This window comes from Amborella trichopoda, chromosome 1 (genome assembly GCF_054954075.1).
Source record: "Amborella trichopoda isolate Santa Cruz 75 chromosome 1, AtrichopodaSantaCruz75HAP2 v2.0, whole genome shotgun sequence".
In the NCBI taxonomy this organism is placed as follows: Eukaryota; Viridiplantae; Streptophyta; class Magnoliopsida; order Amborellales; family Amborellaceae; genus Amborella; species Amborella trichopoda.
Genome location: NC_142336.1, coordinates 1,538,916 through 1,557,353, shown reverse-complemented (window position 1 = coordinate 1,557,353; position 18,438 = coordinate 1,538,916). Strand labels below are relative to the sequence as shown.

General features: G+C 37.9%; 1 protein-coding gene across 3 annotated transcripts; it reads left to right on the top strand.

Annotated features, from left to right (window-relative positions):
* Positions 1–1,891: 1,891 nt before the first annotated feature.
* LOC18425215 (P-loop containing nucleoside triphosphate hydrolases superfamily protein) lies at positions 1,892–17,501 on the top strand. 3 transcript variants are annotated; one of them, XM_006829781.4, is made up of 9 exons: positions 1,892–2,118; positions 3,971–6,056; positions 9,538–9,726; positions 10,956–11,051; positions 11,177–11,345; positions 13,028–13,163; positions 13,494–14,791; positions 15,448–15,919; positions 16,464–17,501. In XM_006829781.4, the coding sequence occupies exons 2-9, from the start codon at positions 4,487–4,489 to the stop codon at positions 16,773–16,775; spliced, it is 4,242 nt and encodes a 1,413-aa protein (XP_006829844.3). In that variant the 5' UTR covers positions 1,892–2,118; positions 3,971–4,486; the 3' UTR covers positions 16,776–17,501. The 3 variants fall into 3 exon arrangements, with proteins under 3 accessions (XP_006829844.3, XP_088726359.1, XP_088726393.1); XM_088870233.1 differs by lacking the exons at positions 1,892–2,118; positions 3,971–6,056 and adding an exon at positions 7,487–7,592; XM_088870267.1 differs by lacking the exons at positions 1,892–2,118; positions 3,971–6,056 and adding an exon at positions 9,027–9,153.
* The last annotated feature ends 937 nt before the right edge of the window (positions 17,502–18,438 follow it).

Genomic DNA, 18,438 nt, shown 5'->3' with positions numbered 1-18,438 from the left:
AGAGCCTAGGCTCTAAACAATCAAATTAGAGCCTACCTTCAAATAGTGTTGAGAAATGTGGTCTCAATATTGAAAATCTTTGTCATAGCCTTAAAATACATTTTCATATTTATTTATAAAGTTTAAAGATTAAAAAATAGTGTAGATCGACATATCTATGAAAACTCAAAAATCTTGAAAATTGACGGTCCAAAAATACATTACAAAATACACTATTTTCAAAACTTGAGATCCATTTTTTTCTCATGTCCATGCATCTTGATATTGAGATGATCAATTTGAAGATATTTCGGCATCAAAACAACCTCTTCTAGTATAATTTTTGAAGTAGGCTCAAATTTGATTGTTTAGAGCCTCGGCTCTATATAAACTTTTCCCAAAACTAAATGGCACGGCCATGGCTTGTAAAGCATTTAAGACGTAGAATCTAACTCAAATTATTGCTAATCCATCTCCACATCCATAAATTTTGTGTTTCAAAATTATGTAGAATGATTAAAATTAACAAAAAATAAAAAATATATTTTGATGCTAAAAACTCTTTCTTTTTTTTTTTCTTTCAAAATTGTTATCACGGTGGTTTAGATGATAGGCCTGCAAAACTTGAATTTCATCTCCAATGTAACTTTTGGGAGGGTGGAGCCACTATACATGATCTCTCCAAAAAGTATTGTCCTAGTATTGAATACATACTGCTTAATTTTGATGTTAAGATATTAGAGTTAAAAAATCAACATTTTTTTTATATTTTTTAAAAATTTAACAAAACACACTTGATTTATCGACCATTTAACATTCTACGTTTTTTTTTAAAAAATTTGTTTTAATTTTTAACATTTTACCCATTTCCCTCTTTTCAAAATGATGGTCATGTGTATTTTGGTGAACTTTTTGAAATAAAATAAAAAATAGATAAAATATTAAATAGTTTATTTATTATGATAAATCTTGCTTATTTCTTCGAAAACACACTCAGCATTGACCGTAGGATGGATACCAATCTTTTAGACCAAAATAATCTTCTAAGTAGGTCGACTGGTATATACACAGTGTGCTCCTGCATGACTACGCTATAGGTCCTAATCTCATATCTTTATTTCTCAACCAATTTAACCATGAAAAATTGTTTGGGGGGACGTATTCCTTCACCTATTTATCTTCAAATAGCATTGAGAAATGTGGTTTTAATATTGAAAATCTTTTTGATAGCCTTAATATATATATATACATATATATATATTTGTTAACTATAAAATTTAAAGCTTCAAAAATATCGTAGAGCAAATGGATTTATGAAAACTTGAATTTTGAAAATTGATGGCCCAAAAATTAGTTACAATAAGCATTATTTCCAAAGCTTGGAGTCAATTTTTTTCTTATGTCCATGCATCTTGATGTCAAGATGATCAATTTGAGGATATTTGAGCATCAAAACAAAGTTTTCTAATGAAATTTTTTAGGTAGACTCTAATTTAATTGTTTAGAGTCTCGACTCTATACAAACTTTTTCCAAGGCATAAACATCCATCTTAAAGTGGGTTACAAATAGGTGGTCCTTTAAAAAAATTAAAAACAATAGTCTAAATATTTTATTCATAAGAATATTATTTTCATTTCTAAAATTTTCCTTTTTTATTTACATATTAATGATTTCCATAGAGATTATATATTTTTGTAAAAAATTAAGTAAAAAAATCTATCTCAAAAATAAAATTTTAGGAGAGGGCTCATTTCTACATATGAGTCCTCGGTCTTGTAGGAGCCGTGTTCTTTAACCTAAGGTAATATTGAAAATTTTAACCCCGGTTAATAAAAGCCGCTAACCCCGGTTAGTCACCAGATAACCGAGGTGAAGCCCTCCTTGACGCCCTACTTTGACGCCCCCTTGATTGTCTGACGTGTTTTGACGCACGCGCGTTTTCCAGCAAAGGGAAATAAGATCCGGCTGCCGGAAAATGTTCGTTTCCCCGTCAAAGAATTTATTTTACGGCCAAATCTCGGGGCCAAGCCCTATATAAACCCCCTCGAACTCTCGTTCTTTGGTCATTCAATTTAGAGAAAGAAAGAGATGGAGAGAGAGAAACGTTTTAGTGGAGCTTCGGGTTCTCTTGTTATAAGGTAAGTTTTAATGGAAAATGGCTATTTATCTTTTTATTTTTTATTTTTATTTTTTTGGTTTAGTTTTAAGAGTAGTCTTGTTTTCTTAGTTTATTTCCTGTGTATTTATGGTGATGGAATGTTTGGTAGGACAGGTAGTAGGTTTGTGTCATTCTTCTTGCGAGGAGCTTTTCTATGAGTTAGGGATTCTGGTTTTGTCATGGAGATTGGAACAAATTAGGTTTTTGTGGATGAACTAGAGGAAGTTAGGGTTTTATTTTGAATGGAGCTTTGGTAGACGGGTTTTGGCTGTCAGGGTGTATTGTCTCTGGGATTTTTTGGTGTCTGGATTGACAAATGGGCGTTTCGGTATGGGGTTTTGATAACGAGGGTGATTTTTGGTTTCTGTTCATCTGTTGTGAGATTGGATCTTTTTTTTCCTTTTTTTTCTTTTCGGTTTTAGATCACAGGTTTTCTGGTTTGTGAGGTTGAGATATTACCTTATTTATTTGAGTACATGCCTGTCAATTCTCTGAGTTTTTACTAGTCTGGGTAATGCAATCAAGGAGAGGGGTTGATGTAGATGCTGCTATTGCTTTGGAGTTGGATAGCTCTGAAATGTCTGATATATTGCTCTCTAGCTTCAGTATTGACTCTCGCTGGCTTTCACCAGGCAATGGTGATTGGAGTTGGGTGTCTAGGATTTGGTTTTATTTCACTCTATAGGTCTTGGTTCCTTATCAATATTTTGTTCTCTATCAGTTATTTAGTCTTCTATTGGCTTTCTTATTTTAGCTTGTAGTTTAGTCGATTGAATACAACCTGGTTTACTCACCTCAAAGAAAAATGCAGATGTACGCATTAGAGTTCTATAGTTAAAAACATAGTACCTGAGAGTATTGATTATCAACATGGAAATGTTTCTCGTGCACATTACTTTGGATACTGATTTGGTTTTATTTTCAAGTGTGTATGTTTCTTACCCACATCACTTGTTTTCTCTGCACCTTTTTTCACTATATTTCCATGTTGTTCCTCGCTTGAGTCTTTCATCTGTTGCCTCTATTATGTGGTTACTGCGTGCTCTGAGTTTTCATATGTACTCTAGGAGTAACATATTTCTTTTAATTCCATTTGTTTTTTTTTCTGTTTTTAACAATGTTTTCCTCCATTACTTTGTTCCCCTTTTTATTTTAGTTTTTTTTCAAAATTGGATACACACATAAGCTCATCACATCCATAGAGATAGACATGCACATGCCCAAATTCACATATACATATATTAGGTAAGCTCATGTAGGTACCTGTTTGCACACATGTCTCTATATGCACTTGGATAACATATCCTCACACCCCAAACAAAATGAATTCTACATCGATGCACCCATGTGTGCGAGGCATCTCACCCCGCATCGACTTTATAATCAACTCCTATGCCATGACATTGTACAAGCTCCATTACAAGCTGTTTGTTTTGATGTCCTGGCTATCTTTTATCTTTGCATTCATTTTCCAATTAACCCACATGGGGATTTTGCATTTGGTTTTAGTGTTTGTGTTTTATAACTGGGAACTTTACTGCATAAACCTACTACATGTTTTGTATTTTCTGATTGATTATTTCACTGAATAATCAACAAAGGAATGCTGCATGTTTTTTTCAATTGCAAATTACTACCTATTCTCTCTCTCTCTCTTTTTAAACCTCCTCTCACTCTCTCTAGAGAGTTATGGGTTCATACTTCTATATTTGATGCTTAATTGTCTCATACTTTCATATGAGGTTTAAAGCATGCACGCCATTGATTTGCTGCCTTAATCTATTATTCTTGACTTTCTACTATTGTGCTGAGCCCCAAATTTTCTTCTGCAGTGCTACAGTTGCATAGTGTATCACAGCGTCAATTCCAGTGTGCAGTATTCAATGATTATTGGCTGATGTGATTGTGTGAGGGGCAGCCGATAAGGATATAAATAATCGAGTTGTTGACTGAGCAGGTTCTTTTGTTTACCTGTGGGAATTTGGACTTCTTTCTCCTGGAGATTGTTCTTTTATTGACCTTTTTCTGGGTTGCCTTATTTGGAAATATTGTGATACTTAGCACAACCTCCTTTGAGAGGTCTCTTGGCATGGTCCTCTTTCTAGTTGTTATTAGTGTCTTTCTTTACTAACTATAAGATTCCCATTCCTACGGGTTTTCCTGAAGTTCATCAACAGGACCAATTGGTCAACAGGTGATTAAAAGGGCTTTGGTATCATGAAGGTTCTGTTTTTCCTGGGTGTGGCATACATCTTATTTTTATTTTTTCAATTTGTAAACCTAGAAAGAATTTCGTTTGATTCTTTGCAGCTACTGTGAGTTTTCACTAACATCAAATTTTCGCAAATATGGGTTCCCGTGGAAGACCATTATTTGATCTAAATGAACCCCCTGGTGAAGAAGAGGAAGTTTATGAAACTTTACCTGATCTCCTTGTTCAAGTAGGAAATCAGGGGATTGTAGATATTCATGGTGGTTCTCATACATCATCTGTTTCAGACTCCCAAACTGTTGCCAAAGATAACCCAAAAGGCTGCACTGCAAAGAATGATAAAGAAAATAACCAAGGAGAATCACTGATCCCATCTTCTAGTAAGTCCAGTGCCCAGGTTTTGCCAGTTCAATGTGATTCTAAGAATCAGAATTTATCACACTTGATCTCTCCATCATTTTCTTTATTTAGCAGAGAAGATGAAATTAATGCAACTCCATTTGTTGCTCCTAAACACTGTCGGAGATTGCGTTCAAGGGTGGCTTCAACATCTCACAAACAGAACACTAAATGTCCAAAGAAAGAAACTTCAGAAAGGGAGGAGGGTGAATACCCGGTGATGTGGGATGTAGCAAATGCTTTAGGGAGCAGCCATGGAACAAAATTCATGGCAATTCCAAAACAGAAAGTTGAAAATCCATTTTCTAAAGGTCATGGGGGGCTTGAGGATATTTCCATAGATTCTAATTCCGAGGTCAAATCTGAAAAGAAGATCATCTCTGCTCTTAGGGATGGAAATGAAAGTGCCCATATGGGGGGAGGGTTTACGAGTGGTATATCAGATGATAAGTGTCAAAGCCTTTCTAGATCAGATTCCACTCTTTTTGATGTTGTAAATAGCATCAGTGGGAATCATGAAGAGAGTAGTAAAGGAGATGCACATATTGGTAATAGTTTGGAGGAGCCTGCAGGCAGCACAGCCACAGTGCCTAAAGATTCAAAGGTACTACCAAAGGATCGTCCTGTAATGAAGTGTCCTCCTATTGGCAAGAAGCATACTCTTGACCAAAAGAAGGAGGCGATGTTGGGTAAGAAGCGAGCCCGACAAACAATGTTTCTTAATTTAGAGGATGTCAAGCAAGCTAGTGCAGTAAAAACCTCAACCCCAAAGAGGGTAAATTCCCTCACATCGCCCTTAACTAGTCGTGCAGGCAAAGAGACTCTGCGTGGTTCACGTGCTCCAGTTGAACGCATGGGGGATAGGCAAGGGCAACCCATAACAAAAGATCAGAAGCAAGCAGATTTGTTGAGCAATGAGAGATATACTGCTTCAGAAGTTAATGATAAGCAGAAGACTGACTGGAGTGGTGATGAGAACTTTGGAGATCAAGCATCAAATGATGAAAGCTCAGGAAAGGGCCAAATAGCGATGTTCCCTAAGAGGTTGTCAAATAATTCTGAAACACCATTGGATCCCATTCCTCCTCATGTTTCGAGACAAAGTTCATGGAAGCACATCATGGAATCACGACAGTCTTCACAGCCTTTTAATTGGGATCAAGGTCGGGATGTTCGAGATTCAAGGGTAACAAACAAGAAGCATTTACCATCGAAGAAGAATCAATCTTCTAGTACATCATATCAAGATACATCTGTGGAACGTCTACATCGAGAGGTGACTAATGACAAATTTTGGCACCATCCAGGTTAGACTTTTAGAATCCTCAAAATTTCCCTCAACTTTTTAGTTGTTATTTTCTTTCAGGTTTTTCATTATGTTGCTTGTGCATGACATGTGATAAGTATGGCCTTATGCATACTGACTTTAAATATGATTTGTACAGCACTTCGTAGTGTAGTTGTCCTTGCATTTTGTGATAGTGTTTCACTTTCCTTGCTTGGATTTTAAATTTTATCTTGACTGAAATGGTATAGTTCACCCACTCGCGGAGTCAGTTTGTGACTTCACCAAGCATGTCCTTAGTTGACCTCAGAAAGAAACCGAGTAAAATAAGCCTCGGCTTCGGCAACTTGGAATCATATGTTGCACGGGTAAGTCACAAAGGGAATTGTTAAAATTCAAAAACTAAAAATTGGAAACTGCAAAATATTATGTTATAAAATAGGGAAGTTACTGTTTTGTTATAAATTAAGGAAGTTATAGGCAGGGCCAAGGCCCTTCCCACTTTATAGTGTTTTGCTTGTTTGCCTTTTTTTCCCCCTCCTGATCTGGTACTAAAGCTTCACATGGTAGAGCACATGTGGTGTGGAGTGGGTTATGTGAAAGAAATACAAATGTAGGAATGATGGGAAATAAAATCCCAATTGACCTTAATTGAGATAGTGGACTTTTAGTGAGGTCTTAATGTATATAGAGAGACAGATACTTTTAGTGAGGTCTTATCACACAAGGTCTATTTACCTCTTGTAAATTTTCATCCATATTAAAACAAAAGGTGTGGTACTCACACAAACATTCAAAATAAATATTCACATGGCTATGATAGTCGTCCCTCCTTTACCCATAGTCTTCCCAACTTTATGTGTATTGTGACTAAATGGTTTTCCTTTGTACTTGTGATATGATTGTGCAAAGGCTGTATTATAAAATATGTTTGTTTGAGCGAGAAAAGAGTGCAAATTTAGAGAAATTGGAAGCTGGAGGGAAAAAATAGTGGAGCAACACCATACAATGATGGTGATATTGTATGACCTTGCCCTAAACATGGGCTGGCTCTTATTTATGAGGCTGGCCGCTGGAGTTTCTGATAACCCCTAACTGATGCCATAGGGTTAAACTATATTTTCTTCATATATGTTATTACTTTCTTGCCAGATAACAAATAATAGTTGGTTATTCAGTTTGCTGATTAATGTCTAAAAGTGCATGAAATTATGGGCTTATCCCTTGCATGACTCAATGGTTTGACTTGTATAAGTTACCAGATGATTTGGTCGCGCTCCATTTCGGCATTGAGTTCTTTGTTGGCAAATATGCTAGATAGTTTGCTAGATAGTGCATGCTTGGAGTTGCCTGCTGCTAATAGTGGTCTCATCTGATGGTTTTACTGAACAATCTATGCTAGGCATTCGTGATTACAGTGCAGTATTTGACATTATTCAGATATTCTACCAGGACATGATCAGCTTCTGGAAGCTGCATTGGTCCTTCAGTGCACCTTGAACATGGAAATTTTTGCGTCCTAATTGATTGCAAGCCTGCCTGCTTACATTCTCGATTGGTAAGCTTGGGATGCAGTCAGGTCTTCCTGCTGGGTATTCTATTTTATGTCGTCAATTATTGCTCAAGTTGACATATGCTGCTATTTATCTATGGGGCTTACTGGCACTTAAGTAATTGTCATATGTTGAACAGTTCTACTTGATATTGACAATGATCAATTCTAGGGGTTTGACTGGTAGTAATATAGTGGGTGATGACTATATCTCCGGCAGACACATGTATGAACTGTGAAGTTTGAGCAAGTTATTTAGTTGTCTAGTATAGTTTTTTGTCATGTAAGACGGTGTTTCATGGAACAGTGCTTTTATCATTATCCTTCTACTTAGGCTTGTTTCATCCTTATCTTATCTTAGGCTTTCACACTGTACTATATCTTTTGCCAAATAATTTTTGAAAGAGTCACATACAAGAACTTAAATTGTATCAGCCAAAACAGAGGAGGCTCCTTGGAGACGCTTTTCCAAAGTATCTTAGTCTTGAATCTGGAATCCCTTTTAGGTGATTTTACTCCATTTTCTGATTGACTGGCTCAGATATCTATTTATTACATTAAAATATACTGGCCAACTATCAGAAAAAAATTATGGCCACCTTCTTAGGGCTCACTTCCTGCTTGACAGTGCAGAGACCTTGATGGTCAAATAATCCATTGAGAACCTAGGGATATTTGGATTTCAGTATCCTAATTAATCTCAAAATTTGTGGATAGAAATTATTGATGAAGGATTGAAGAGTGCAAATTGTAACTATCTTGGTGTTCCCGTCTGCAGCTTCTTTGTAAGTTGTTTTCACATGTTATAAGCCACAGTGACGCAGAACATAGCTTTTGAAAAGCAGCTTGCTAGGGTATTCCATGAATCTTATAATGTGGTTTTGAAGTATATGAAGGTGGAAATACAAATTACTCTTGTACCTAAAGTAGCTTTTTAAAAGCAGCTGGATTTATTTTTCCATTGTCACATTTAACATGTGTGACCTTTTTTCTACTCTCTTTACGCTTTTAGTTTACTTCTTTGATGAATAATTTCATTTTCCTTTTATCTAGATGTGACGTTCTAAGTTGTCTTCCTAAAACATGAATGGGACTGTTATTTGAATACTTCTGCTGAAGTGATATTACATTTCTGTGTAATTGGTCTGTTGCTGTACTATTTTTTTTTTTAATGTTGTCTTGACTTTTAGTAAGGATTTAATAAATAATAAGGGCGGTATTTATCTTTGTTGAGAGTCAAAACTGACTCTTTTTGGACCCACTTGTGGTGCACAAGGAAGCACGCTCTGTATGAATCAATTTCGGAACCCAGGCAAGAAGATGATGGTATCTACTTATTGGCAACAAATCGGCCATGTTTCACTCTCCTTGAGGATATTCTGTAATGCGGTCATATAGATTTGGCATCTCCTGGCACTAGACAGCAACATCTGGTAGTGATACCCTTTCCCCTGGTGTATCAGGAGACACCATTTCTACTGATGCGGCATTGAAAATGGCTCATGGGCAACCTGATGGTTGCAGGAAGAAACTAGACAGGAATTCCAAGTTGAAAGCTACAGTTAGAGTTTGTTACATGTCTTTGTCATCATTTATTTATGTTGAATTTTTGTACTTTTTGATTGTGGGGTGAATTCATACTGGGATGGTTTCATTTGGACTTTGGTAAGTTGGAATTCTTAAAACACAAAGATAAGAAATTTTCATAAAAGAAAACCACAGTCACAATATAGTCTATTTACTTGATTTTTCATGTTTTCTGACTCATTGAATGGTTGGCAGAACCATAGGATTGGATATTGACTTACTACTTTTGTATTTGATATATAATTAGCTAAGGATCTTCTTGTAGTTTTTGGTCAGAGTCCCATATGGTTTTCTATTTGGGGAAATTGTGGATGCTTTCTTCACATAGAACCATTTAACATGTGACTGGTAATGATGATATCAGAGGTCGCGGAGCTTCAAAGTGTACCTGGTCGATTTGAATCTGTTGAAGAATATGTTAGAGTTTTCGAGCCTTTGCTTTTTGAGGAGTGCCGTGCTCAATTATACAGTACTTGGGAAGAACTTTCTGAAACAGGTCCAAGGGATGCCCATACTATGGTTCGTGTAAAAAATGTAGAGAGACGTGAAAGAGGTATGCAATTTCTGCACTTAATTCTTTTGTACTCGTTAATATTGTGCATTGAATATGAATCATTGGCCATATTATTCTGTTTTTATACTAAAAATATTTACTGCTAATGTAGAGGAGTTCACCGAGCATAGTGAATGGTTTACGTACATTAGGAGAAGTTCTTATTTTTCTCAAAAAAAATAAGTGAAGCTCTTCCATACCGTTATTCCATTGATACCCTGTTTTGAACCAGGGCATCCACCAAGTCATTAGCTTGCTTATGTAAATTGAGGAAGGAGACATCCTGTAAACTAGTTATCAATTTTCTCTATTACCTTGCAATCATTTTCATGCCAAGATATATCAGTTTGCCCATCCTGGCAAGACATTATCCTTGCGCGATCAAGTGTTTGGTGAACAACCATGTTTGTCTGACTAAAGAGCTTGGCTTTTGACTTTGAGATTGTTGGGTCTGCTAACTCAGGGGACCTGCAACTGCTTTTTTGACCTCATCGATTTCATCCCAGTAACCCCATTTTGATTGCAAAATGAACCTTAATCGAACTTTGAGTTTTAGAACACCTTTTGAAGGTCTGTCTTACCTCTCTGCCATCATTTCGTTCTTTGTTTACTCCCATGAAAACTCAGTTACTCTTCCCTGTCTCCATTATCTTAAATGTTTAAAAATATTGAACTCTATGAGGGCCTTCATCATCTGCAAACTTAACAATGCAGCAGTTGGCTGAATGTGCTCTGTGCTAATAAGTGCTATTGGACTCCCACAGCAAGTTTGCCATGGATATTTTCCTTCCGTTAATATGATCTCTTTTACTTCTTTGCGCATTACTCGTCCATGAAGAAGTTTGAGACCCTCATACTGGCGATGGTTCTTGATAATAATTTAACCTGACAAGCAGCCAATTAAAAAATTGCGCTCTTTGCAGGAATGTTGACCGTCAAACCAAGATACATGTGAACTTACTATTCTTGGTTCAGCTCAGAACTCTTACCAAAAACCTAACTGAGAGAAAGGCCCAAGGCCTGAACTTCAGACCATCCTATGCACTCATCTATGTGGAACTAGTAATATGTTTTAGCTTATATTGTGAACCTGTCATCCAAATTCCAAAACAATTCCCCTGCCTCAAACCTCCCTAGATCTTAACTTTACAATAAATTGCAATGCATTTAGAGTTGCGCAAAGGAATTACTTCACCCGTATCTGATGTTTGTATCTCTGTCGAACTTAGGATGGTATGATGTAATTGTTCTCCCATTACATGAGTGCAAGTGGACCTTTAAAGAGGGTGATGTTGCTGTGCTGTCATCATCAAAACCTGAAACAGGTCAGGAGTTGCACTTCCTTCCCTTTGTTCCCCTTTTCCAACCATCCTTTTTCTTATTGTTCTCTGCATTGCTGTTTCATTTTCAATCAAAGATTTGGATTTGAATTGATTGTCTCTGTGAGCAGTGAGACTGAGGAGGACCAAGGTTAACAGTGGGACAAATGAAGATGAAGTGGAGTCTGAGGCTGCAGGAAGGGTGGCTGGTACAGTTAGGAGATTTTCACCAGTGGATACTCGTGAACCTCCAGGAGCAATACTCCATTTCTATGTTGGAGACAAATATGATGCAAACAGGTATTGCTCAGTTTCAATTGGCTTTCTCTTTTTCTATAGTTGTTCCAATTGGCTTTCTCTTTTATAGTTGCTCCAATTGGCTTTCTTAATTCTCTAGTTTGACTTTTGGTGTTGTACCATATTGGCAGATTAATGCTGCTGAATCAGCGGTATATATGTCATTACCGCAAGTTCAGTGAACTGAAGCTTTCCTTTTATGCTGATCTTGCTTGAAATAGGTTGTTTTTTTGGTGAATCGAAACTTTGGCAAATTGTTGGATTCTGATCCTCTGTCTAGAAATACGACCCATGGTGATTGTTCATTTTGTATTCCAACTGAAGTCTGGAATGGTTGGGGTTATTTTAGACCATTGAACATAAAATTTATCTATTGCAATAATTGAAAAACAGAGAAATTTATACAGAGGGTTCATGTCATTTCAATAACCAATTTTGATAAAAAATCTCAATTCTGGACAGTAGTTTCCTGATAATTGAAATGTAAAGTTTTTGCTATGTATTTTGATTTAGGGTAATGAGATTCTAATTTATTGATTTATTTGATGTCATTATTTATGTGGCGGTTTGTATTGTTTATTATTTAGGGAAGGTATACATAAAGACCATTTACTTCTACGACAATGATGTCACAATCACTTTTGTCCGTCAGATTTTAAATCAGGTGGTTGTAAGTGTCATTGAGTAGACTCAAATTTCTAAAAGAAAATTATCAAACTTCGTGACACTACCCAAGTCATCTGATTTGATATCTAATGTCTAGGTGTGATTGTGACCTCCTTGTAACAATGGGAAATAGTCTCATAGTATACACTTCCTATTATTTATAGACACGGTTTCTATGCAGCCAGCCCGCATATTGTAGAAATGCGGGCTTGGCAATAAATATATTTTTAAAATATAATTTAATCCTAATTTTTAGAAAATATATACTCTTTAACATGGAAATCATGAATATGATTTTTTTTTTTTTAAAACTAGAAACAATAATTATATTAAGAAAACATTTGGACCATTGGTTACACTTGTTTTTAGATGGATCACCTATTTGCATCCATCTTTAAGTTGGATGCTTTGTACCTCCGGACTGCATATTGTAGAAATGCAGTCCAGCCTGCATGAAACAATTTTCCATTAGTTATTATGTTATTTGGGTGTAAAATATGAGTTGGTATCTTCGAGATACTTCAATACATAAGAAAATTTTTATTAATTTATTTTGGTGTAAAATATGACTTGATATCTTTGAGATACTTGAGTACGTAATATAAATTATTGAGTACATAATATAAATTGTATTTGATTATTATTTATTTCTACTGTTTCTTCTCTGGTGAGAAACTATGTTAGTCATGCATTTGATATTCTTGTATATCTAGTTTTTCTGTGTTATTCTGAATACAAATGTCTGAATGTCTGTTACATTCAGAAACCTGCTTTTGTGGTCATTTTTTATATTGGCTGAATTGGCCAATGTGCCGTTGGAATTGGATGTCAGCATGTGTGGCTCTACCAGCATTGATGGCATATGAACTTGTCCAATATAGATTCTTTTTTTCTTTAATTTAACTTCTTTTGTTTGGTTAATCCTTTTCTAGGATCGTATTTACAGTTGTAGTCTCATTTGGCTCAGTAATTGGCTCCTTTTTACTGCTGCTCCTAAATTTTGTTGGTTGGATTCACAGTAAGATGGATGAGGATCCTTCCCTCTTGAAGAATTTACAGCAGAGAGGCACTTGGTATCTAACTGTTCTTGGAACGCTTGCAACAACCCAGAGGGAATATTTAGCGTTGCATGCATTCCGTCGGCTCAACCATCAGGTAAGTTGGAAGTTGCAAACACATGCGAAATACTTCCAAATATGGAGGATAAATGCATTATTAGGCTTTAAGTATGCTGTTAACGGTCTACTCTTCGATACCGTCTTACTATAATCCAATGGTGTATGAAAGACCATAGTCCACTGGGGTCATCACATTCTGCCGAGATGATGGACAATGATGTAGAGAATGGGATCGGCTTTCGACGGTCTTCTCCTCTACTCTTGGATCCTGTTCTCAAGTGTACAATACACTTAGGCAACATGACCCATGGACGATAGGTAAATTTTTCCAAATTTAATACTTCAATATGCATTCTCCATTTTTCAGATGCAAAATGCAATCCTGCAACCCAGTCCAGAGCACTTCCCGAAATATGAGGAGCAACCCCCTGCAATGCCTGAATGCTTCACCCAAAACTTTGTGGATCACCTCCACCGGACCTTCAACGGGCCTCAGTTAGCCGCTATCCAATGGGCTGCAATGCACACAGCCGCTGGAACCAGTAGTCTTGGATCATCCAAGAGACAAGACCCATGGCCCTTCACCCTGGTTCAAGGGCCTCCTGGTACTGGAAAGACCCACACAGTGTGGGGTATGCTAAATGTTATCCATCTTGTCCACTACCAACACTATTATGCGGCTCTTCTGAAGAAACTTGCGCCTGAAAGCTATAAACAACCTACCGAAACAAGCTCGGAAAGTGTGTGTTCTGGTTCTATAGATGAGGTCCTTCAAAGCATGGACAAAAACCTCTTAAGAACCCTACCCAAGCTTTGCCCCAAGCCCCGAATGCTAGTTTGTGCACCATCCAATGCGGCAACAGATGAGCTCCTTTCTCGAGTCCTGGACCGAGGGTTTATTGATGGGGAAATGAAGGTTTATAGGCCCGATGTGGCTCGAGTTGGGGTTGATACACAAACCCGAGCTGCGCAGGCTGTGTCAGTAGAGAGAAGAACTGAGCAACTCTTAACAAAAAGTAGGGAAGAAATCATTAGCTGGATGCACCAGTTAAAGCTTCGTGAGGCCCAATTCTCTCAACAGATAGCTGCTCTCCAAAGAGAACTGAATGTTGCAGCTGCAGCTGTGCGTTCACAAGGGAGCATGGGGGTGGACCCTGAGGTGCTCATGGCTCGAGACCACAATAGGGACTCTCTTTTACAAAACCTTGCGGCTGTTGTGGAGGGAAGAGACAAAGTTTTGGTAGAAATGTCAAGATTGGTTATATTGGAGAGCCAGTTTAGGGCAGGTGGGGGTTTTAACACTGATGAGGCTCGAGCAAGCCTTGAAGCAAGCTTTGCGAATGAAGCTGAGATTGTGTTCACTACTCTCTCTAGCAGTGGGCGCAAGCTATTCTCGAGGCTAACACATGGGTTTGATATGGTGGTCATTGATGAGGCAGCGCAGGCGAGTGAGGTTGGGGTCCTCCCTCCTCTTGCATTAGGTGCAGCGAGGTGCGTGCTTGTCGGAGATCCTCAGCAGCTCCCTGCTACTGTTATCAGCCAGGCAGCGGGCACTCTTCTCTATAGCCGTAGTCTTTTTGAGAGGTTTCAGCAAGCAGGATGCCCAACCATACTTTTGTCAGTGCAGTATCGAATGCATCCTCAGATTCGTGAATTCCCTTCCAGGTATTTCTTTCATCTGCTTTACTTACAAGTTTGTTTTATTATGGGTGATAAGAAACCGTGAATTTATCCACAAGCTTGTCATAGGGAGAGTGGTACTGTAGTAGCTGTAAAAACTCAGTTCAAGGACATACTAAAAGATTATGTGAAATACCTTCTAGAGCTACAGAAGGAATTGGGATAAAAAGGTGGTTAGTGTTTGCAGCTACATTTCTAGTGACTGCACTTGTCCCTCCATTTCACCCTTTCTATCTGACAGGTGAGTTGTGCCTTCTGGGTCCGACTTGTATGGATGGGTGTAGTTATTATGATGTTGGGTTCAGAATGTCAGATGAAACTTTGATTTTGGAACATAATTGTAAGATAGGAGAAAAATGACTTTAGGTTGAAATTTGAGAAAGCTCCAAGAATAACCATATTGAGAAAGGGAATTGGTCCAATAAAATGAGATTCTGTTGTGCCTTGAGTTAAGAATGTTTTCTGGGATTAACTTATAGGAGGTCCACCACAGGAGAAATCAAGGAGTATTAAAGAAACTTGCTGAAGCCTAATTAGTCTTGGCTGAACCCTTAATAGTAAATATTTAATCCCAGAGATTGCAAGTAACCATCCTATACCAAATTCTCAAACCTATGCTAAGGCTATTCATGTTATTGCAGATATTTCTACCAGGGACGCCTAACTGACAGTGAAAGCGTTCTGAACTTACCTGATGAAGTTTATTACAGAGATCCTCTCTTGAGGCCCTACAATTTCTACGATATCATGCATGGGAGAGAGTCCCACAGGGGTGGGTCTGCCTCTTATCAGAATGTGCATGAGGCCCAATTTGCCCTGAAGCTTTATGAGCATCTCCAAAAGATTGTTAAAGCTTCAGGTGGCGGTAAGGTAACAGTGGGGATCATCACTCCATACAAGCTTCAGTTGAAGTGTTTGCAAAGGGAGTTTCAGGAGGTTTTGGCTTCGGAAGAAGGGAAGGGCTTGTACATCAACACAGTGGATGCATTTCAAGGCCAGGAGCGGGATGTGATTATCATGTCATGTGTCCGGGCATCCAACCACGGTGTGGGTTTTGTGGCTGATATAAGGCGAATGAATGTCGCCCTCACACGTGCTAGGAGAGCACTTTGGGTGCGTGTTTTGATAATCTTTTGCTACTCTTTCAAGAGGGGTGTGTGTGTGCATGTTATATACATGAGAGAGAGAGAGAGAGAGAGAGAGAGAGAGAGAGAGAGAGAGAGAGAGAGAGTGTCTGGAAAAAAATGCTTTATTTATGGTAAGGTCAAAATGATAAAAGTCTTCTTTGAAAAACATACGTTTTCCTATGTTGTAAATAAGAGAAAAATGGTTTCTGAAAGACTTGGCATTGGACTGATCATTTCATGAGGTTTGAGACTCTTGGAATTTGACGTTTGCATGCTTAAAGTTGGTTTTTAAAATTTCAGCTGACGGATCAATCAGTTTTGTTGTTTATTTTGAAATCCTTGAATTTGACCGATTTTGGTTCCGGTTAACAGCATATAAATCATCATAAAAAAGTTCAAAGGTGTCTTTAGTCTTAATGTTGGAAGATCTCTTTACTCTTTTCTAGCGTCAGTCTTTTGATTGATTCCCCTGCTATGTCTTAATATTTATTTTGATAGTAACTAATGGCATTTTTTTTTGTTTTACCCAGGTTATGGGTAATGCAGCCGCTTTGATTCAGTCAGAGGACTGGGCTGCCCTTATTGCTGATGCCAAGGGTAGGGGTTGCTTTGTTGACATGGAGTCCATACCTAAAGAGTTCACCATCTCTAAACCACCAATATATAACCCAATGCCTAACAATAGGTTTCCAGTTAATTCGCGGATGCCTAGAATGATGGTTGGACCAAAACACCGGCATCCTGGCATGTTTGCTGAGCCCAAATCTCTCTCTCTCCCAAATGGTGAAGAGAAACCCGACTCATCGGTTCCCAGTAATGGCACATACAGAGCAGCCGTATGAGAAGAATTTGTTTGGTCCTGGGCCACGGGACTGCCCCACACTATTGAGGGTGATTGATGCAGAGAAGTGGGTTGGTTCTGAAACAGTGGAGTCTGCCCCCAGAAATGTGGGAGGACAAATGGTTAGAACCATTCAGGCCTAACTGTGGTCTACTGGTTGGAGTCCTTTAAAGGATGAGAAATGAGCCATTTGCGGGTCTTTATCCGAGTTCGAATGCTTGGTTAAGAGTGCAGTACCCCGAACTTTTAACTAAAATCGATGGAGATTTTTGTTCTTCCAAAGGGTGCAATAGGGTGTGAAGCCTATTGCCCTTGAGAAATTTTGTGCTAACCCAAGAAAGATTCTGAAGAAATGCTGGTTTTTTGGATCCATTTGGTAGAAGATTTGTTGTGATGGATGCCTTCGGTTCATGTGCTTGATAATTCTTGTACATAATCATAGCTCCTGGATGAAGAGCTGTATTATAGTAAATAGATACACTTGCCCATTATGTTTGTTTTGGGCACACGATTCAGGGTTATGTAAGGGGAAACATCGATAGAAGCTTTTGGGGACTATCTCACAGAGGTCGGAGATTTTGGGGACTGGGATGATTGCTCACGTGGCTCTGTAAATTCTCTCTGTAAAGGATGGCTGTTTGTATATGATCCTGGATACGGAGAAAAGGTAAAGTACCTCACCGATCTGTACATTTTGATTCGAAATAAAATTATTCTTTTTATGCAATGTCATACTTCACTTCTCCTAGCTCATTTATCTACTGTCTACTTGGAGATACTTGTGTTCCAACTATTCTCTTGTGCACTTTGCCTCTTTTTTTGTTGACAGCTTTCTTTTTGTGTGCGTGAGAGAGAGTGAGAGAGAGAGAGAATATGCTGAAGTAGTTCTGGTGTGTGAATAAGTCAGCCACCTTCATACCTTTCCATATCTCCTTGTTTCTTGCATATTATGGTTCTGCATTCGTAAGTAAGACTCTCTACCCTTGAAACTCTTTCTCATTGGAGCTCGTGCAATAAAGCTGGTTGTGATGCTTTCTCTCACTCCGACACGCTCGATCCCCAGCTGAGGTTTTTGCCTATTACCTCCGATATCCCCAACACATGGAAGGTTGCGAATTTCAACTGTATATTGAACACTAGGTGACTGGTGAAATAGTTTGAAGACAACTGTTTTGCAGTTGTATTCTATTTGTGCATTTTAACATGGATATAATTACAGGAAAATTTTGACCAGGCGTCCTATTATTTGCTTTCACTTATATGGTTCATTTTCATGACCAATGACCTTTATATTAGGGTCTTACATGATTTTTTATTGTACTTCCACCCAAATTGATGGATATTCAAATATTTCAAAGTGGAAATAGCCTCCAAGAAGTCCAACACTAGTGTTCAATCAGGTGGTGTATTATGTAGAGATCGATCGACCTTCATGTCTTTTGAATAGCATCTATCAGAGTTGCTTCATTCCTTGGCAAGTATGGAAGGGCAATTATTGTCATGAAATCTGGGTTGTAATTGTACAAGTGAGGGACAGTATACCATATAATATTGGCAGTAATGCAGAAGGTATGCTTCCCTATAAATGTCCATAGGAGCATTATGTATTACATTCTTGAACTTAAAAGTAAAGGTGCGATGGCTGATCAGAAGATCTTTTCACC

Bases quoted from the DNA above. Each gene is read 5' to 3' on its own strand.
- LOC18425215 (XM_006829781.4), top strand. From the start codon at position 4,487: ATGGGTTCCCGTGGAAGACCATTATTTGATCTAAATGAACCCCCTGGT. The intron at 6,057-9,537 runs GTTAGACTTTTA...TGATGATATCAG, and splicing joins CAAATTTTGGCACCATCCAG to AGGTCGCGGAGCTTCAAAGT. The intron at 11,052-11,176 runs GTCAGGAGTTGC...CTCTGTGAGCAG, and splicing joins ATCATCAAAACCTGAAACAG to TGAGACTGAGGAGGACCAAG.